This window comes from Podarcis cretensis, assembly GCF_951804945.1.
Source record: "Podarcis cretensis genome assembly, chromosome: 10".
NCBI lineage: Eukaryota > Metazoa > Chordata > Lepidosauria > Squamata > Lacertidae > Podarcis > Podarcis cretensis.
In genome coordinates this window covers 14,077,093-14,099,635 of record NC_137179.1, presented here as the reverse complement: position 1 = coordinate 14,099,635, position 22,543 = coordinate 14,077,093, and the positions used below count along the sequence as shown (strand labels likewise).

At 41.8% G+C, this 22,543-nt stretch overlaps 1 protein-coding gene across 2 annotated transcripts; it reads left to right on the top strand.

The window, feature by feature from the left end:
• The first annotated feature begins 1,645 nt into the window (after window positions 1–1,645).
• Window positions 1,646–16,191, top strand: GOLT1B (golgi transport 1B). Of its 2 annotated transcripts, XR_013842813.1 has the most exons (6): window positions 1,646–1,904; window positions 7,000–7,091; window positions 8,615–8,793; window positions 10,058–10,139; window positions 12,671–15,609; window positions 15,648–16,191. XR_013842813.1 is itself a non-coding variant. In XM_079993204.1 (5 exons), the coding sequence occupies exons 1-5, from the start codon at window positions 1,880–1,882 to the stop codon at window positions 12,707–12,709; spliced, it is 417 nt and encodes a 138-aa protein (XP_079849330.1). In that variant the 5' UTR covers window positions 1,646–1,879; the 3' UTR covers window positions 12,710–16,191. The 2 variants fall into 2 exon arrangements, 1 of the variants encoding a protein (XP_079849330.1); XM_079993204.1 differs by having other exon boundaries at window positions 12,671–16,191.
• Window positions 16,192–22,543: the final 6,352 nt, after the last annotated feature.

Here is a 22,543-nt window from a genome sequence, read left to right as displayed (position 1 = left end):
AATTGTCTTATCTTTATGGAATATATTTTAGCCACTAGAGTGCATCACACAGAGAGACCAATAGTTAAGGTAAGCAAGGATTTTTTTAAACAGACATGCTTTATCTTACACAAAAGAACAAGAGTGTCTTGCTACATCTTAAGAGACTAATAAATTTGTTATTCAGTACATTATTCATGTTACATTGCTATTTATTTTACTACATCTTCGACTGAATAAAACTTCCTGTTGTACTATTTTATAAATTATTTATTATTATGTATATAGAGAAATGTATCCCGTAATAAATTTGTTACTCATCAATGTGTTTTGATTTCAACCTGCCTGGGCAAAAAAGCAGAGTTTGCAGGGACAGGGATGTCACATGACTGACAGGTGACATCAGGCAACTGTCAAGGGGGCCGCCACACCCACCGAGCACGTACATGTTAGGGATGATGGGAATTGGGAGTGCAAAAACATCAGAGGAGGCACAGGATTCCCATCGCTGCTATACGTGAAATACTTTCCTAATAAGAACTTGCCACTCATGAAACCAAAAGTCTTTCCAGCACCAGGTTTTCCAACATATCCCCACAGCCAGCTTTTAATCAATTGTCCTGCTGGGTCAGCCTTCGCTAACCTGGACTGGACTGAGTTTCCCTCTAGCCCTCTTTACAATGGTAAGGAACACTTTCGGCCCAGCTAACATCTCCTAAAGCGGCTTGTGTATCACCAATACACAGAAGCAACCCAAGTCCACAGGCTTAACATTAGAAGAGACACGATAATTTGGTATTGTGATTATAATAATTTATTAATTATACCCCGCCCATCTGGCCGGGTTTCCCTAGCCACTCTGGGCGGCTCCCAATCGAGTGTTAAAAACAATACAGCATTAAATTGGTATTGTTATAATGAGGCTATTATTGGAATGTAATTGAAAACTAATAAAAATTACTATTTTTTTATAAAAAAAAACAATAGAAGAGGCACACCGACAGCTCAGTCAGTAGAGCATGAGACTCTTAATTTCAGGGTCGTGAGTTCAAGTCCCACATTGGGCAAAAAATATATATTCCTGGACTAGATGGCCCTCGTGGTCCCTTTCAACCCTGCAATTCCATGGAAAGCGAAAGGGGATGGAAAGGGAAGAGAAACAAAACACCAGGCTAGAAACATAGGAAGCTGCTTTACTACCTTCCACAGGCAGAGCAGGCGCTCCGCCCTTCCCTCAGACCACTCCACCCACAAGGACGAGGCCCTTCCCAGCGACCCCCCCCCCGCCCGCCCGCACCTACCAACCTAGGAGCCAGCATCCTGCACTCCTCCCTCTGTCCTTCTCCTCAAGACACTGACTGCTCTCCTTTCCGGAAGCTCCAGCCGGCTTCGCCCCGCCCACTCGCTCCCTTCTCGAACTCCCACTTCCGGCGCAGCCAACCCAATCGCCTGCGAGCCGCGCTCTCTCCGGATTGGCCCGAGGCGGCCCCGCTCCGCCCCTTTCCACCCTTAGCCGCCGCCACGCGCGCGCTCTCAGTACTCCTCCGTCGCCGTCGTCATCCTCATCTCGGCGGCTCTGAGGTGGCGGAGGCGCGGGGGGGGCGGGGAGATAGGAATAAGCCGGGCGCTGATTGGCTCAGCGCGCCCTGCCCAATGGGACGGCGCTTTGGTTCGTTGGCGGCGGCGGCGGCGGCAGGAGCGGCAGCCGGGAGGGTCCGGCAGCCCTGAGCTGAGGGAAGCGAGGCGAGGCGAGGCGGAGCTGCGTGTTTCCGGAAGACGTGGCGGCTGCTGCTACCGCTGCTCGCTACTGAGGCGGCTCCGTTCGTCAGCTCGCTCTTCGGCCGGCCTCTCCCGCTAAGAGTCCTGTCAGCGCGCACAACGCGCTGCTCCCGCCGTCGCCATGATTTCCCTCACGGACACTCAGAGTGGGTGAAGGGGTGTGTGGAGGGGCCTGGGGAGGGGGAGTGGGGGGAGGGGAGGGGAAGGAAGAGTTACGGTTGTCTTTGAGGGGGACGGGCGCAGAGTTATGTCACGGGCCGGGGAGGAGGGGGCTGGGGAGACCCTTCAGCCAATGAATCTCCCACCATTAGTGTCATTACAATACTATTATTAGAGCCACTTGGGTAGGGGGAGTTCAGGAGTGGGGGGGGGGGGACGCACCTCTCCTCGTCAAACCCAAAGCACACACTTTGAGCAAACATTGCTGCTGTTCCTGAGAGAGAGAGAGAGAAATATAACTTAATATTTTCAGGTTTGGGGAATAGAGCAGCCTTGCAAGTAAGGATGCTGTTTAAAGATAGCGATAGGACATGTGTTTGGGTTTGTGGAATAAAGCAGCTTTGAATTACTGTGCTGTTACTCCTATTATACAGTAGGTCACGCCAGTTAGCTCAGATGGTTAGAGTGTGGTGCTGATTTGTGGTGGGTGGGTTTGTTACACATACTGTTTATTATTTTTATTTTTATTAATAGATTTATTAGTTGCCTGTCATCCAAATGGGCCACCTGCCTATTCCTGCATTGCAAAGACTAGAAGATCCTTGTGGGTCCCTTTCAACTCTACAATCTTAGGATTCTGTGGTTATTAATTGCATTTATATCCCACCTTTCCTACAAGGAGCTCAAGGTAGCCCATGTAGTTCCTCAGCCCACCTTAGCCTCACAAGAGCCCTGTGAGGTAGGTTAGGTTGAGAGCAAATGACTGGCCCAGCATCACACACAGTGGCTGAATGGGGGATTTGAACACTGGTCTCCCAGGTCCTAGTCCAGCACTCTGTACCACTGCACCACACTGTCATGAAGTTATCAGCCCAGGGGATGACCTGAAACTAAGCAGATCTGGGTCTGCTCGGTGCTTAGGTTGCCTGGGAGCCCCATGTATGCCAGCTTGGGTTCCATGATGGGAGAAATGCCCATTGCTTTTCTCCTGTTTCCAGCCTGCTTAGTTTTTAAACTGAGCACTTGGGAGGGTCTTCTGACCATTCTCTGCCAGCCTTCTCACTCACCTGCATGAAGTTCCTTGTCACCTGTGACTGCCAAATACAGGGAGCCAATAGATGTCCCTACAAAAATGGCAGCAACAATATTTTTTTTAAAAGAAAGCTTGAGAAAGTAACTTCTTGCTGTATTTTACTATTTTTGTTTTGGAACAATAAACATCTCAATATATTGTGCACGTTCAGGTAGCTGGAAAATGATAAATTGAACTAAGTGAGAAAAGAAAGAGAAAGTTCAGTTGATAAGAATGTGAGCAAATGCCACATTTATTTAGAAGTCAAATGCCTTTGGAGAAAAATCTTTAGGGCAGGGATCTGGCATAGAATGCTTTGGGGAACGTAGAATGAAGGGGCAGAGGAGTGTAAGAATTTGGGAGTTTTAGGAATGTCTGCCTGGAGCATAGTTGTGGTTTGGAAGTCTACTCTGACAAATGAAATGCAGTTTGGGAGTTGTACTGCAGTATGGATTGTCAAGATTAACAGAATGGGCAATTTCTCATGTGTGGAGTTTGTGGGAATTCATTTGCCCAGAGGACAGTAATAACCCTGGTCTTCCCAAGTTAGTGATCAAGCTTTAGTATCGTGACAGCAGAGGTTCAGGTCTGTTAGAATCAAAAACATCAAAGCTATAAAAATACTAACAACTCAGAGTGGGATATACATATTCTTGATAAAGTTTTTAATTGTTTTGAACCTTGGAGTCCTTTCCAACACTACATTCTCTGACACATACTAGGGGAGAGATTTTTAGAAGATTTCATTATAGCTTCCAGCGAAACTGCTGTAGTCACCTGTTCACCATACTTCTGAATTTTCTCCAACGCCATTCCAAGTAGAATGATTGCAAAGTTCTTAACCTGAGGTAATATTTCTGGGTTAGCAGAGTCTGTAATCTGAAGCATATGTAACCCGAGGTACCACTGTAGACATATATTTTACACTGCCCGCAGTTTGAAAAACTTCAGAGGAGCAAGCTTTTCTGTACAGTGTGTGATTCTCTCAGTTGAACAAACTATTACTGCATTGATTGATGCTTTATTCTAAAATAAATCTATCCCATTATTACTCATAGATGTTGCATAATTAGGAGGCGTACACTATTAATGTGAAAGTGGTGAGGCTTGTGATGCAATGACACAGTTGAAACATGTTGAAAGGAGCGATTTCATAAATATGAAAGCCCAAGCCAGCATCTGCTTTGCTATGCCAGCTAAAGCCAAGATTTAAAATTATGCACAATTGCCATAGAGGCATCTTTGTATGCTTCAGTTCTGCACAAATATCTTGCATAGTCATGTGAGAACTAAAGAACTGTTCAGAAGCATTTGTATATTCTTATAACAATGCAGAAAAACATAACCATTTTCCTTATACAGTATTTACGGTAAATGTTGGCTTTTTGCCTGAGGGGAGATTATAAGCGTTGGATTGCTTTATGTGGTACAGCAGTAATATAGGTTTCTTGTAGAACACTAGTTGGTTGATGCCACTAAGGATGGGGTGATCCTCAAAGATGAAAATGTTGAAGCTTAATTTTAATTGTAATTGGTTATTTGTGGATGGCAAAGAATGTTGGAATAGTGTGTGTACTATTGCTGCATAGAAAAATAATATCCTCAAAGCACTGCCTAGCTCAGGGGTGGCTGACCTTTTTTGGGCCAATGGCCATACTGACCCACAGCTAATCCTCAAGCTGAAGTGTAAAAGTGGGTGTGGTCATTTATTTATTTTTAAAATGAACACAATTTGGGGGACGCAAACACTTTTGGCATTAAGAGTTTAGGAACAGGAGACCTTATGGCTGAAGTCAGTAAACAATGCATTTTTTAAAAAAAGTAAGGCATGAGGGTGGGGAGGCCATCTTCTGGCATCATGGCATCACAGTGGGTTTTGTTTTTTAATTTAAATTTTGGGGTTTCAGAGGGGTACACCTCAAAAACCTTTCTGCATTGCTCTAATACATGGGTCAGAGAAGGTTTGCATCCCTTACCACTTATGATTACCCCCTTAATCACTGTTTTTAGCTTTCAGCGGAACTGAGATTTGACTAAAATTTTGGGTACTATGGGTTAGGACATATGGGTTCCATCAGGGGCTTGCTTACCTTTCTTCCATGATTTGAGCACTGCTGTTTTGTGTAATATATTGATCAACTGAGGACTCCTTAATAAGATATACCATATTTAAGAAAATGCACCATGCACTATTTGTCTATAAGATGACACCTTATTTTAAACTTCAAAAATTTAGGAAAAAAATATAGTCTTATATATGGAAAAAGACGGTAATCGTTGAATACAAAATTTATCATAGATCTTGTTTGAACTGTTTGAACTATGTCTGTTTTAACACATACATTATGTGTTAAGAAGTCAGACTTCTGTTTGCAGGGCATATTTTTTCCATTTAGATTTTTTGATTGGAAAAATCAAAATAGTTTAAATTTTTTCTTAGGGTATTGGTTCAGACCCTCTCTTAAGAGCTGTTCGTAACTTTTCCAAGACAGAAGACATGATCCATCTTGTTTTTGTTGTGATTCATAGAGCAATTCATTAATAATTTTTAAAAACCTGGTTCTTGACAGTGTCATTGTACAGCTGTTTAGATGAGATAGTGACTGCAGAGGCTTTGAATTTATCCTGTAGAGTATTTGGACTGAATGAAACTTGCAAAAATAATCTCTGGCTGAAAATGAAATCCAATTTCTTTTAAACGGAGATTTAGCTTTCTGGTGAAACTGATACTTATAAGTTATTCAGCTTATTCAGTAAGGACTATTTCCATTTTGCTGTGGGCAGGTACATAAATACACTTGACACTAATCTTCTGGGGAAAAAATCCGTTCTACTTGTTGCCAATGTCCCTAATAGTGCAGCCTTTTTGTTTCCAGCAGTTTGAAACAAGGTTCTCAAATTAATGGTTCAAACTTAGCCACTTAACTTATCTCCTCTTTAATCAGATAGGTTTGTGTGAAAATCATATAAGTAGGTAAACTGGATAAATTATATCTGTTAATTGTGTACATACATATGCAGTCCTGTGACTAGCAGGTGTTCTGTCCTTTTTCCAAGTCATACTTACTAGTAGTATTGTGCATTTAGCAAGGCTTTGAGAGAGAAGAGAAGACATGGCACTTTTTCTTTAAACAAGATATTGTCAATTCTATTTTGAAAGAGAATGCACTGGATGATCTGTTTTTACTTCAATCATGTATAAACTGCATCCTGGTTACTCTCCTGAAGAGATCATAATACAGTTACCAAACAAATTAATGGTGTTGTGGGTGTGAAGCAGAAAACATAAGGAAAAAGTATGATCACAGCTGAATTTCTAACCCAGGGTGTTTGCTCATCTACACTTACCTTTTGCCCTGCACTTTCTAGGCACAGGTTCTTACTTTGAAGCTCAGTGGATTTTCTTTCGTGAATTCAGCGGTAAAGAGTGGATTTTAATGGGGAAGGCACCAGGGCTAAAAAAGCAAAAGCACGCAGAGCTTTAAAACAGAGAGCTGTGCCTAGATACCTTGCGCAAAAGGAAGTCTGAATGAGCCCAGAGTACAATACAGTTGTACATACAGGTTGCATACGCTTCAGGTTGCAGACTCTGCTAACCCAGAAATAGTACCTCAGGTTAAGAACTTTGCTTCAGGATGAGAACAGAAATCCTGCTCTGGCAGCAGCAGGAGGCCCCATTAGCTAAAGTGGTGCTTCAGATTAAGAACAGTTTCAGGTTAAGAACGGACCTCTGGAACGAATTAAGTACTTAACCTGATGTACCACTGTACTTGATGGACCCTTAGATCCAGCAGGAAAACTCTTATGTTATGAAGCAGCTCCCTGCATCATTGCAAGTTTCCTGCCTGAAAGAGGGCAAATGTCATGTGCAGCTGTGGGGGAGAGCTGGTTTTAAATACACATCGGCGAATGTTGTGACCGTAGCTTGCAAAAGAAAGTTCTGTGTATTTTATTATTATGTGCTTTGGGTGGGGGCTACATAATACTAACACACTCCTTTTTTATTGCAGAAATTGGAATGGGTCTCACAGGTTTTGGAGTGTTTTTCCTTTTCTTTGGAATGATCCTATTTTTTGACAAAGCACTTTTGGCTATTGGGAATGTAAGTGATATTTTGCATGAGTGATATTTACATGAATTGTGAATGTGCTTCTCTTTGAATATACAGTGTAGTGGGATGGATAACCTTGACGGGGAGTTAAATCTTGAGGAACACCTAGTCTAGGGCACACTAGAGAATCATAGGATCACCTTGACCATGTATAGTTGAGGATGGTGTAGCTTGGTTGATGCCTTTACTCTCCACAGCAAAGTGAAAAACGTTGAACAGTCAGCAACTTTGTACCCTAGGTGGTATCTAACAATTCTAAATGTTTAAAACATCTAAAAACAAACCAAACATCCTCAGAACTAATATTGTCTAAGTCTGTAGAAAAGAATTACTTTCAACCACCAAACACTTTGATGAACAATAACATTTTGAAATGCTGCCTAAAAATGAATGAGAGGGACAGACACATTTCACAAAGAAGGGCATTCCATAAGCGGGTTACTGTTATAAAGAAGGCCCCGTCACAGATCAGCACCCAGGAGCAGCAGCACCAAGAAGGCTTCATTTATCTCAGTGTAATTGAGTAGAACATTAGGTTATGGAGCCTTAAGCACCAGCCTGCCACCTAATGAGTTAGCCACATTAATTAGTATTGTAAATATTTAATTTCTACAAATAGCTAGAGGTAGTGAATTAAAAGTATCTGTTGTTAAAAGGCTTGTTTCCACTTGGCAGTTGGTGCAGCTCCTATATGCCAGAAACTCATTTCTAGATAAGTTTGATTTCTAGCTTTCCTTCTTTATCACGAGAATGCACTCACAATAAAAGTGCGTATTTTGTTGTGATAAATAGAGGATTGATCAAACTGATTAGAACTCCCTATTCAATATGGATTTCTGCTATTCCAGAACCTGGCCAGTAATTTGGGTTTCAAAAAATGGTACCAGGATTGACCCTGCAGAATATCAGTAGATCCTTTGATCCAGTTAGATTATCATTACTTTATTGTTACATTTCTTACCACCATGTTTCAACATAGTTAATTACCACCCTGCAGTTGTTTTGTAAGCTTACATTGTTTGGGACTAGGCTGGACGCCTTGATGAAGTCCAGGTGCATCAGTTTTCCCCCCTGCTTGATTAAATCACAAACTTTTTTTTCAATGTAATTCCTGTTTTCCAGCACAAATTGTTCTTAAAGTCATGCTACTACCACGCACATTAAGTGCTTACAAATTAATTTATCTGCTGCAATGAAGTCTGCTTTTGTATTGTGCCAGCATTGTGAAAAATCCCTTTGACACATTCATGCTTTCTTCCAGAGTTAATTAGTGTCATAGTGGTAATAAGAGACTGCATTCTGGTTTTGGACATCTGGTTTGTTTGTTTTTATGTTCTATGAAAACCCAGGGTGGAATTCAGCTAAGTCTTACTCAACATAAACCGATTGAAAAATTGAAATGAATATGACTAAGTCAGGGTTATTAATTTAAACAGATCTGCTTTTAGTAAAATATAGTTTCTGAAGGTGTGCTCAAATACTTTTTTATTCATTGTGAATTTATTTTTTTGTAGGTTTTATTCGTGGCTGGCCTGGCTTTTGTGATTGGTTTAGAAAGGACATTCAGATTCTTCTTCCAGAAACACAAAGTGAAAGCCACAGGCTTCTTTCTGGGTGGTGTACTTATAGTTCTTATTGGCTGGCCCTTGATAGGAATGGTCCTTGAAATTTATGGCTTTTTCCTCTTATTCAGGTAAGATTTCTTTGCTGGTCTTCGCTTTTGTTTGGGGCAGTATTGATTTTTTCTAATGTGGAGTGCTTTTGACAGTCAATGAAAAAATAGTTTTGTACATGACAGGTTGTGTGTGTGTGTGTAAGAGAGATTCATCAAGCAGAACACTTGAGGAAATTGTCCCTGTCCCTTCAAAACTCACCATCCAGTCTTAACAGTTTTGTATTGACACTGGTACAAATGCTAGCCAGAATTCCCTCTTCAGCAGGAATTGGAAACAGGTTTGAAATTGGTTTGTTAACCAGGAGCCTGGTAAATGCCAACTACTGTTAGTTAGAGGTAGTATGTGTGGCTCAGGTCAGCAAGGGGAGATTCTCAGCACAGGGACAGAAGCATATGAATCAGTGTTGTTGCATCTTGATTGCATATGTGATGGCTCATTCACACAAGCTGACACTTGATGCTGCAGACATCAAATGATGAGCATGTATGGGAATCCCAACAGAGGTTAACCAGAACAAAAGCATTCACATGAATCCCTTAATCCTTCTTTGTAAGGGATGCATCAACGGCAGATGCATAGGTTTGCCTTAGGATTCCTACCAGTTATTAATATTACTCTACTTGATTTGATATTTTACCTCTCATGCTCTTTACACAGCAATTGCTTTTCCATATAGAGGAAAAGAACCTAGAAAATTGCACTAGGATTGGATTCTTGCACATAACTTATTTCTCACATAACCATGCTTCTTTGTGTACAGATATAGTAGTCTGTATACGGAATCACTGTTCAGTGGACATCATATTTGCTGAATACACAAAGATTTTCAGCTTGTCTTTCACCGTACAAAGTCTGGTCCCTCGCTTCATTTAAAGATTTTCAGAGACTTTGAGACTTAAGATTTCATTTTGGACTTGTTATGGTTTGAAGGAATTCTAGAAAAGATTGTCTATTGCGTATGTACATGGCCATCGTGTTGCCTAGACATTGCTGACGTTCTCTTTGCAACACAGGGGTTTGTTTAGTTACTTGTGTACAGTATATGCAGGTATACTTCCTGCAAAATTACCGTATATTTATGCCATCTATATATGGCTTTCATGCATTTTCCTATAAGAAGCTGTTTCCGTGTAGGAAGTCTATTGACATTTGAAGTTGCCGGAAATGTATAAGGATTTTGTTAAGAGTATATTACTTAGCCAGAAAGGGGGGAGCAAATGCCGTATGAGAGAGAGTTGTAATGCTGCCATATCTAACCTGTGACACTTTCTTTATTTAAAGGGGCTTTTTCCCTGTGGTGGTTGGTTTTATTAGAAGAGTGCCGGTCCTTGGCTATCTCTTGAATTTACCTGGCATTAGCTCAGTAAGTATTAAAACTAATTCACATAAGATTTGGGATCCCTGCTCTGAAGTTCCTAAGTTGTTTGTCCTGTTTGCCAGCCCACTTCATCTGTAGACTTTGGGAGGTGAAATGCAGCACAGATACAATAATTGACTTTTTAATATTTTGAGTGTGCAAATATCTTAAAATATTTTAATTTATGTCCCGAAGAGCATCTTAGATTTTTTTTTTTTTTTAGAATAAAGTTGCACACACTCTTTAAAAGAATCTGGGGCAGTGGGGGGTGTATTGCCTTCTTGTTATTTTGTGCAGAGACATGTATTCAACATATGAGCTATCACATACCTGAATGTGCAGCATATGTGACTCCGTACCTAAAAATATGAGTGGAATTCTAAATTATGCTGGTTCCATATAAACAAATGCAACACAGTATTAGCCAAATCTTCACGATACATCATGATTTCCAAACATTTGTAGAGGATGATTCACTAACAATTTGTCTGTCTTTGGGATCTGCCTTTTCAATCTCATCCCACTCACAGACACAGATTTCCCTTGCCTTCAGTATATGCTGCCAAATAATTTGGCAATTCCACCTGTGACTTGTAGAGAATGAGTGTCGTATTATTGTGCTCCTTAGGCACAATGAATCATGGTTTCTTATACCATTAGCTGAATTTGGTTTTGGAGCTTCAGGTTAATACCAGTTTTAGTAAAGAAATTGTTTGGATCTCGTATTTCTGACATGAGCATGTTGGTACCCATAGGTTATCATGTCATTTATAAGCACCTGTCCAGGTGACTTGTGCCAATACAAAAGATTTGCCATCTGCTAAACTTTTTTTTTTTTTTAAAAAAAAAGCGATTTCACCCCAAACTTGACTAAATGTTAAGCCTTCCAACACTAACGCTCTGAGAAACTGTAGGTTTCCCCAATATGCAGTCTGAAAGCCCCTAGTACCCTCCAGATGTTTTGAACTACACCTCCCATCATCCCTGGCTGGAGCTGATGGGAATTGTAGTACAAAAATCCCAGAGGGCACCATGTTGAGCAAGGCTGGGATGTCTTACGTTAGTGGCTTTCAGACTTCCCAATTAAAAGATCAGGGAAGCTTTTCCACAAGACAACTTACCCACCACTACTTCTCTTCCCTTGTGGTGTGCCACTGCAAATAAGTTTGGGGTATTTTCTAGGATGCTCTGTTCACTCAGGATGATTAAGAGCCCCTATTGCGCACTGCAGAACAATCCCTAGAGTCCTTTGCAATAGACACTCAGATAACTGTTGTATTCATGGACACTTTAAATTTGGATCCAGTAGTTTTAATATTGATCACTGAATTTTGAAAGCTAGTTTTATGTGTACACCACATTAAAACTGAGCAAACACCATAGTTGTATTGTTCAATGTTTAGGCAGTTCAGTGTTGAATTAAAGGAAGAGGGCAGGCCCATCTCCTGAGAAGCTGTTGAGGACCATCATCTCTGTGGCTCACCGACTGCTCCTGCCAGCCACTCAGCCCCTGTTTTGGCCATGATGTTCATTATGTTATAGCACATACTTTTTTAAAAGGCCCATTCATGTAAACAAACATGGTGTCCTCCTTGTGGGTGCTGCCGTATTTGTTTGTGCCTGTAATGGCCGGTTTTGTTTTTGCATTATGCATGCTTGAACATATGTGGTATCATAAACACAGAGACTGGAATTTGATCATAGGCAACTCACTATAAACTGTCAGTGCTAAACGTATGGTGTATGAGATTGCACAGTGACTTCTGACTTCATTGTGGCCACAATGGGTTTAGGGTGGGGCAGAAGCAAATCTATCTCTGCTCCATGATGTCCTTTCTCTGCCTGGTAGTGTGCCCTTTCACAGCTTGTGCATCTGGCTTATGCTGACGCAGTAGTCTCAGCATCCCCACCCTAAACACTTCCTTGCCAATGCCGTAATTTGTAGGGTTGATCCAAAATCCCAATTAATATAGATGGATTTTTTTTCTCATGTTACATCTATTTAACCATTGTTGTGTTCAGTCCCTTGATAATCTGGCTTTACATCTTTCTCATTCTCGGTCTTTACGAATATCATTTATAAATCGGTTTTCATGGAGTTAAATCCTTATTGAAAAGTTAATTGTTGATGTTTTCTTCAAAGCCTGCGTAGGCTCAGGAGACAGTCCCCAGTAATGGTTAGTTGAAAATATCATATTCAGTCTATTAATGCATGAATGGCTGATGTTTTTATTTTTTCTTCGGGTTATTGAGCTAACAGTTTTTTATATTTGCATTTCTTTCGGATTTTTTTCCCCATTCTGTTGCATCTTCATGTTGCTCTGTGTCAACATAAAAACATACCACGCCTAAACACTGTTGCAATGCAAATTGCATTACAAGGTCTCCCATGAGACTTTGGTGTGTACTATTTGAATATGATCACACCTGGCCATCTACTTAAAAGCTCAGCAATGCCTACATGTTGTTTGAAGTAGCTTGCACCTTAATTACTCTCTCTCCTCTGCTCCCACCCCCTTTCTCTCTTTTCCTGGCAGCTTGTAGATAAAGTTGGAGAAAGCAACAGCATGGTATAATGGCAAGTGTGCCGAAGACTGGTTCTAAACTTATATTATTTATAAGGTCCTTCTGAAGAAAAGATCAGCACAAAGATTCTCTTGTGTACAAAGGCAAAGTTTGTAACGGTCTTGACGTAAGTTTTTAATTTACACCATAGTCTGCAAAATACATTTTTAGCAAAGAGCAAGTGTGCAGCCAGGACTTTAAGCACCAGGAATTCTGTGAATTGAACTGAAGAAAAAGTCATGGGGAAACCCATGGTATTAAAACTGTTCAAGACTACTTAATGCTTTTGGGATATGAGCTAAATGCAGCAACTTCCCCCATGGAACTAACAGTGCCTGTAACTTTTACCTCCTACTTTTGAAGGTGTAGCAGAGCAAATAGGAGTCACCCTTCTCTCTTTCTTCCTGCCAAACTCCTCCCCTCTCTTGAAAGAAGGTAAATCACCCCCTCCTACATTTCTTTCTTCTGCTGAAAGCAAGAGTTCCCATAAGCATGATGCGCAGTGTGTTTTAAGATGGATTGTCGTCTTTAACTGTGTGCGATAGCAGAGGATTCCACTGCACGAACATGCCGTATAAACCATGTAAATGTGTGGCTGAAATACTGCTTTGTAGGAAAATGTTTAAAGCCAAAGGTAAATTCTGATTAGGTGTGTATTTACCTTTTGGAATATGCAAAAACTAATGATTTTTTGTACTAAACGTCAGTCTTAAACCACTCTTGGTTTTAATATCCATTTAGTTTGGCAGGGATTATGGGAACCAATTTTACACTCCTTTTTGACTGGTTCTCCTTGATACATGTTACATCTATTTATCACAAAAAGGATAGAACCCTTTCTTACTGAATAGGTTTTGTGTGCATCATGTTTAGCTCCTAAAATGACTTGTTTTAAGGTGCTCGGCACATTTTATGAACTTGGACCTGCTCAGCTAGCCGAACCTCTGAAAAGACACTCCATTCCTGAATATTCCTGCTCTCTTGTCTGCAGCCAGTGTAACATCCTGCAGCATGTAACATCCTGTTTTGTACACTGGCAAAGCACCTGGTTATGCCGTAAAGGCACTAAGATTTGGGCATCCTATCCTTGTTTTAGGAGAGCATGTTACAAAGCTAATTTATTATGTAAATAACTTTTTCGGAAAACTAAGTAAAAAAATATTAAGTATGTTGGGAGGAAGTCTTGGAGAATTGTATTATAGCAGCATTGATCAAGTGCCACATCTCAAGGCCATTTTTTATTGCTGTGGCTTAATTTTTTCCTATCCCAGCATTTAGGAAGGATGCATATTTCAGCACCTGAATAGTTTCTAGGCCACTTCAGGCATTCCACTGAAGTGGCCAGTATGGAAGTGTGAATTGACTTACACTAGGACAGAACTTGCTTTGTCCCCATTGCTCCGAAGAAGATGCAGACATATAACGGAAAGGAAGCACAGCTATTTCTGCTTCCTACCACATCTGTGGAATGTCTGATTGTGGCTCTTGTACAAATACCTAGTTCAAACTGGTGTTTGTAGGCAAAGCTGCATATAAGCCCCCATCAAGATGAACATCTATCATCTGACTTGCGTGAGCGTTTGTGTTGATGCAGACTGATTTTGAAACACTGGTATAAACCACTCTTGTCTGCTAATGCCAGAAGTAGCCATTTTAATCGAATGAATGATTATTTAAATAGACATTTTTAGTTGTGGTAAGCCAGTTTTTTTATTAAAAAAAAAACTTTGAAAAAGTAATTGATGCTTCTGGTTGAAAGAGCAAACTTTGCATGAGCTTCCCCATTTTGCTGGTTTCCTCTTGAAGAAAGAAAGCTGGCTCTTAGGAAATGCAATAGAGTTTTGTTTTTTGCCAAAAAGCGCTGAAATTGGTTTTCTTCAGTCCTGAAGCCATTTGTGTACCCCCATATCAATCTCACTGTGACAGATGTTGCTGCCTGTAAAAAAAAAAAATGGTTCCTGGGTTCCAGCTGCAATTTTGAAAAAAATAAAAATGCAAATCCTGTTGAATCAAATAGGACACGCTCATGAAATAAAGTTTTGCAGCTCAAACTTTTTTCCTGGTGCTGTGTATGCACTACTGTTTAAGCAGAACACCTCTGGCATATGCTTGATAATCCCCACATGCAGGTTTAACTGCACAGGAGTGCATTCATGAGTCATTCCTGTATCTGAAATCAATTGACCCATATTTGGGGCTCCAAGGGATATGCTTAAGCTTTGGAGCAACTGAGCAATTCATACATCATTCCTAGAGTTGTAATAGGGGCCTGTTCAGATGTTGCTTTGACTTTGGGATTCTACCTAGGAAGAGTTCTGGAGCAGGTCACAGATTTCTGTGTTCTCTTCCTTGCCCCTCACTTATGAGGAGCAGGAAGTAAATGAACAGAGGAGAATCATCTATGCTCCTGATTCAGCCAGGTATTACCAAGTTAGGTTGCTCCTATGTTCAGATAAATGCCAAATTTTCTTCCTTTCTTCCTGTAGTTTGGGGAACAGGAGGAAACTGCTCCTTCTGGGTACAATCTCATAGATAAATACTGTCTAAATGCACCCTTAGATTAATCATGCCCATGTCATGTTCTCATGGCTCTGGTTTCTGGTTTCCTTGCAAGTAGGATGGACCTATGTTGCTAAATAGTGAATGGTGGTAGCTCTGTAGTCCTCTAGAAAGTAAAAGCGAAGACAATTGACTTCTTAAAATGGCCCGATTTGATAGAAATCCTGCCGTTTTGTGGTGAGTGTTGCATTAATCTTTAAGCGCCTCTTTAAACAGACAGCATGGGCAAAAGTGGTCAAGACACACAAACACCCAGTACAATTCTTGTTTTGACTTCCCACAGCCCTGTATGATTAGAAAGGCATGCAGATTACTTCTGCACACAAAAATTGTTGCAAGTCTTTAAGAATGGGTAGTACCTCTCTCACTGCCCTTCAGCGAAATGGAAAGTTCTTCAAAAGTTAGCTCCCTTCTGACTAATATGCTGAGTTCAGAGGATTCCGAAGATCTTACATTGGGGCAACATCTTGAAGCTTCTCAAGGCTTTGACTTGTAATTGGTAGCAGAGTTGGGTTGTGAGCAGAAATAACACCTGCAGTTTCCAAGGTAATGTTCCTTGGCAGATACAAAATATAGATATTTTGTGATGTTGGTATTATGATAGAGGTCAAAATTAATTTGTGCAAAGTTGGTATTATGATAGAGGTCAGAACGACTCCTTAGCCTTAAGGCCACTATCCTGTGTCTTTTACTTGGGAGTAAGCACACTGAACTCCGTGGGGCTTACTTTCAAGTATGACATGCATAGGATTGGGCTGCATGTGTTGTACTCTTTCGCAGAAAAAACAATCTGTAACAACAAAATACATTTTCTCACATTTAAATGTAATTCTTTATTGCTGCTTTAAGAATCACATGAGAATCTTGTCCTGGGGGAAAAAATACTGTAAATACACTTGTCATACCTTGAATAAATGGGTACTTTTTCTATTAATTGGCAATGGTGTCCTCTTTTAAATCTTACTCCTTAAATGCTGTTGTTTTGTTGCTGTTGTTATAAAAAAGAATTTACCTACCTGAGCAGTTTTGTTTCTCTGTTCCCCTAAGGTATGTGGGGGTTTTTCTTTTGAGACTGAAAATTATAACCCATTTTCCATCACATTAATAAGAAATCAATGGGATTAGCACTGCTACCCAGATACTTTGAGAAACAACTCGAAGAATGTGTCTATCGAGCCACTGTGCTTCTTGCCAATCACAGGGGCTGATGTTGCACATCTCTTGTCACTTTGGTCAGGCTGTGAAGTTCTTGGATCAAGTTTCAGAAGTTAAACAAAATAAAGCACAGGTGGCTAACCTTTGCCCCTGAGATTAGATGGAGCAAAGGCATTTTAAGATAGTTTTCTGTTCCTATGTTGCATTTTAATTGTTCTTTGCATGATTATCTAATATATTATGCACACTGCTTAGAAATTCTGAATATTAAGCAGTATATAAATACCTGAAATGTTTTTTTAAAAAATAGAGCATCTGAAGGGACACAGGTTCACCATCTCTTAGATATAGTCAATGCTTTTTCTAAAAAAATGTTTAGGGGTACTCTCATTTTCCTACTCATACTGAAATACTGCCCCTCAATGAGGCCAAACTTAGATTCACAAAATGTTTAGGGGTATGCGTACCCCTGCGTCCCCCCAGAGAAAAAGCACTGGATAAAGTATAACCCAGCATGGAGACAACTCACATGGGGAAGTGTTTCCTCCTGATTGCTGCCTGTTAGCTGAAAGGCAGTGCCATATAGTGGTTAGGGTTACAGGTTTGGAACAGGCAGGCTCAGATTGAAATCCATACAAAGCCACAAATCTCACTGGGTGATTGATATTGGGCTAGTCACTCTTCCTAGCTTAAGGCAGCACACAGTCGTGTTTCACCCTGAAATTTTGAGGGAAGCCTTAAAAAAAGTTTTTTAAGAAGCTAAGAAAAATAATAATTGCTGTGGAGCATGAGTGGACAGGATTGAAAGTTGCATATGTTTCTAGGAGTGTCTCTAAAAGGACCTGGCAAGCTTGCTTCATTAACATCCTTGTCCCTTTAAAAAGAAAAAAGAAAAAAAACCCTACATTTCAGAAACCACACAAGCACATTTCACTAAATTTTCAAGGTTCAATTTTGGACTTGTTTGTCTACAGCAGTTTTGGCACTAGTGCCCTAGAAATAAGGTGTGGTTTTTAGAATAGGCAGGATTAATCTGGTCAATGATCCTGCAAAGAGCTTATCTAAAAGCAGCCAGACATACTCTTCCATTTATCTTTCCTAATAGTAAAGCTTTCTTTTGGGGGAGTCCCCTCTGCCAGAGACCCTCCTGCTACTGTGGCAGCTGCCTCAGGATAATTTATTAGGTTTCCTAAAGCAGCTCTTGAACTGATGCAGATTTGCTGGCGGCTGGCAAGGCTGACAGGAAGCATTTGCTGCGCAACAAATCAAACCCAAAGTACCATTTCATTTTGTATCGACTTTCAGGCCATCCCTGAAGTAGACAAAAGAGAGTTTTGGCACGCATGCAGCTGCCTTAAGAATCGGTTGTCTGGGGGGTCTCCTTATTTTGAAGCCCAGTTGTAAACATACCTAAGTTTTGTGGTGAGACCCCTTTGAAAATAGTCAATAGCGTGCACAAACATCAAAGAGAACAACGCTGTAATCATACATACTGAAATGTATTGTACCTTAATGCAGAGAGAGTTGAATTCTTCCTAACCTGCAACAGCAAACAGGTGAGTTTGTGTGTGGGAGGGGGAACACGATAAGAGGCTTGTAATATCAAATTACGTACATGCTACAGATGGATGGATATTTCTTATTGCGGGTTACCCAGGACACATAAAAAGGAAGGACCTCATGCATAATGGTTAGAGTGCTGGACTAGGACCTGAGAGGCCAGGGTTTGAATCCCCACCCAGCCATGAAGCTCACTGGGTGACCTTGGGCCAGTCACCCTGTCTCAGCCTAACCTACCTCACAGGGTTGTTGTTCTCTCCCCATTTCCTCCCAACAGTTAGCATTTTGTGCCCACTGAGCATGACCTGTTTGCAATTTAGGGTGTGTTTGTGTGGGCATACTTGTATCTATTCCCAGCTACATTAAAATCCTGGATTCCTCCTTTGCTTTCTTTGGACAGCATTTGGCATTTTTTTTACCCTCTAAGCGACAAGGAACCTTTGTCCCTCCGGATGCTACATGAACTCATCCCTGACGCTGGGGTGGACAGGAGTTCAGCAATTTCTTCTCCGCTGCTCTAAATGTTAAATGTCCTGGGATTATCCTGAGTTTGCTGATACTTTCCTTTTGTGCCTGGGAAGACTTGAATCAGAAAGAAAGGGGATAAAGGAAGATAGCCCCCTTAATAGCTGTTAACCATGTTGACTAAACAGAACCTCCAGGTTCAGAGGTAGTCTATCTCAGTCTAAACCTAATTACCTTCAAGCCTTGCTTGTGGGCTTCTTGGAGGTATCTGGTTGGCAAATGCCGCATTAGATGGAGCATTTTATATGATCCCACAGAGCTTTATGTTCCTAAAGGCATTACTTTGGTCAAGAGACACAACCGCCACAAGGACTGTTAAAATACAGTGGTACCTCGGGTTACAGACACTTCAGGTTACAGACTCCACTAACCCAGAAATAGTACCTCGGGTTAAGAACTTTGCTTCAGGAAGAGAACAGAAATTGTGTGTGGCAGCACCGGGAGGCCCCATTAGCTAAAGTGGTACCTCTGGTTAAGAACAGTTTCAGGTTAAGAACGGACCTCCAGAACGAATTAAGTTCTTAACCCAATGTACCACTGTATATTTGCCATCTAACCTTGAATGTGCCTAGGGGTAAACTTTTTGAACTTTGCAATGAATTTAACCTGTATCCCTCGGAAACCTGAAAGGATGCCCTGGAACGAGCACTGGGGTCTGGACGCGGGTGTCTTGTGAACTGAGCCCCCGCCCAACGTCCCTAGCAAGTTGATTCTAGATTGTTTTTTATTAAAAGCCTTGCGAAAGCGGGTTAGCAAATGGATTCTAGCATCATCATTCACTGCTGGGTTATTATTTGAGCATTTCCATGACAACCCTCACACTCTACCTTCTGATCTTGCAAAGACTTAACTTGCATGTTGGCTTTCTGTGCTGTAAGGGCTACAGCCTATTCACCCTCCCCTCCCAAAAGAGAGAGAGAGAATGAATTGCTATGATGATGAGTTCAAAGCTGCAAGCAGCTGTTGCGCAGATCAGCCAAAATGGCATTTTGCACCAGTTCAAATGCAGCAGCGGTCCAGAATTCAGATGAGATATTTTGGAGCTGTGCCTGGTTTTGGATTCATTTTTATTTTAAAAACTTGCAACCCTCTCTTCCAGCTCACCTGATCTCTTGGAAGTGGTATACATAAAGCATTAAAAAGCAATTAGTATAATCATTTTAAGAAGCGGTATAATTTCAATAAAAATAAAAAAAGTCTAAAAGCAACTGGAGCTGCAGCAGCGTAAAACATGGAAACAATTTCCATCTGAAAACAAAAGGAGAACGTCTGGGAAAATAAAAGTTACACTAATGCAATAAAAAGTGTAATACATGCATACATGAATGTCTGCCTCTAAAAGCAAACTCGGGGGGTGAGGACCAACAGCAACAGAACCCAAATAGCACCACTGTGAAATGAGGAGGAGGTATTATGATGCCAAGGGGCCCAGGTGGCGCTGTGGGTTAAAGCCTCAGCGCCTAGGACTTGCCAATCGAAAGGTTGGCAGTTCGAATCCCTGCGGCGGGGTGCGCTCCCGCTGCTCGGTCCCAGCGCCTGCCAACCTAGCAGTTCGAAAGCACCTCCGGGTGCAAGTAGATAAATAGGGACCGCTTACCAGCAGGAAGGTAAACGGCGTTTCCGTGTGCGGCTCTGGCTCGCCAGAGCAGCGATGTCACGCTGGCCACGTGACCCGGAAGTGTCTCCGGACAGCGCTGGCCCCTGGCCTCTTAAGTGAGATGGGCGCACAACCCCAGAGTCTGTCAAGACTGGCCCGTACGGGCAGGGGTACCTTTACCTTTACCTTTATTATGATGCCAGTGTTCAAAAAGCTTTTGACAAAGTACAATGCCCAAGACTCCTGAGTAAGCTTAGCTGTCACAGAATGAAAGAAGAGGTGCTTTTGTGGATCGGCAACTGCTTAAGAAACACAAAGTAGAGAGTAGGAATAAATTCATAGTTATCCCAATGGAGGGTTGTAGAAAGTGGGGTTCCCCCAAAAGATTGGTATAGGGACCTGGGCTTTTAAACGTATTCATAAATTACTACGGGTTAGAAGGGGAGCCATGAGGTAGCTGAGTTTGCTGAATGTTCAGGATTATTAAAATAATAATAATAACAACAACAATAATAACAATAATAATTTATTATTTATACCCCGCCCATCTGGCTGAGTTTCCCCAGCCACTCTGGGCGGCTTCCAATCAAGTGTTAAAAACAATACAGCATTAAATATTAAAAACTTCCCTAAACAGGGCTGCCTTCAGATGTCTTATAAAAAGAAGATAGCTGCTTATTTCCTTCACATCTGAAGGAAGGGTGTTCCACAGAGTGGGCGCCACTACCGAGAAGGCCCTCTGTCTGGTTCCCTGTAACCTCACTTCTCGCAATGAGGGAACTGCCAGAAGGCCCTCGGCCCCTGGAGGCCCCATTAGCTAAAGTGGGACCTCAGTGTCCGGGCAGAACGATGGGGGTGGAGACGCTCCTTCAGGTATACAGGACCGAGGCTGTTTAGGGCTTTAAAGGTCAGCACCAACACTGAATTGTGCTCCGAAACGTACTGGGAGCCAATGCAGATCTCTCAGGACCGGTGTTATGTGGTCCCGGCGGCCACTCCCAGTCACCAGTCTAGCTGCCGCATTCTGGATTAATTGCAGTTTCTGGGTCACCTTCAAAAGTAGCCCCACATAGAGCGCATTGCAGTAGTCCAAGTGGGAGATAACTAGAGCATGCACCACTCTGGCAAGACAGTCCGCAGGCAGGTAGGGTAAAACAGAACCGATCTTCAAAAGGATCTCTCCAAACTCAGTGAATGGGTGGTAAACTGGCAAATGGAATTCAATGTAAGAAATGTAATTGGATGCATGGTTTTTGGGGGGTGGGGTGGGGTGTGGAAATCTAAATTCCATATACATGCCCATGGTTCTGAACTGGTAGTGAACTTGACCAGGAAGGAGACTTTGTAGAGGTAGAAAGTATATTACCCCACCCTGTCATGTAGGAATCTCAACACATGGTTCCCCCATCCCATTTGAAACCATGCCAGACCCTACTTAGCTTTACAAATGTGCTAGCGGTTTCGTTGCTGCATTTTTATACCCCCTAAAAACCAGGGAGGGAAACCTTTGGCCCTCTGGATGTTGCATGGACTATAATCCCCATCATCCCTGGCACTGGGCTGGACAGGAGCATTAACCAGGCGGCCAAAGCTTCCCTACTATTGCCCTAAAGTTTATTATGTTTATTATAATTTTTTGCATCTGAAAATCTTGGGGTTACCCTGAGTCTGGTGGTACTTTTCTCCTGTGCACGGGAAGACTTGAATCAGAAAGAAAGGGGATGGGGGAAGATAGCCCTGTTAATGGCTGTTAGCCATGTTGGCTAAATAGAACCTCCAGGTTCGAAGGCAGTCTATCTGAAGATCTTGGCTCAGTGTGTAGCGGCTGTGTTGAAGGCAAATTTAATTCCTAGGGGATAGGGGTTATTAGGAAAGGAATGGAAGATTAATAATGCCATTGTACAAATTGAGGGTATGACAGCCCTGGGAATATCTGTGTCGCCTCACCCCAGAAAAGGATGTTGCGCAGCTGGGGAAAGGTTCAGAAAAGGGGTGACCCAAAATCATTTTTACATTAAGGGAACCTAAATGGTATGCCCCCCCCAAAAAAAAAAAACTGGAGGAGAGTGACACATAGCCATAGAATGCTAGAATTGTGGAATCATAGAATTGTAGAGCTGGAAGGGGCCTGAGGGTCATCTAGTCCAACCCCCCTGGATTGCAGGAATCTCCATGGAAGCATTCCTGACAGATCATAGCGGGAGCCACCACCAAGAAGCCTCCCTCCTTAAAAACTCGATTTGCAATTGCACCCCTGCCCTTGCTAATAATACAGTGGTACCCCTGGTTACGAACTTAATTTGTTCCGGAGGTCCGTTCTTAATCTGAAACCATTCTTAACCTGAGGTCCCACTTTAGCTAATGGGGCCTCCTGCTGCTGCCATGCCACCGCCGTGCGATTTCTGTTCTCATCCTGAAGCAAAGTTCTTAACCTGAGGTACTACTTCCG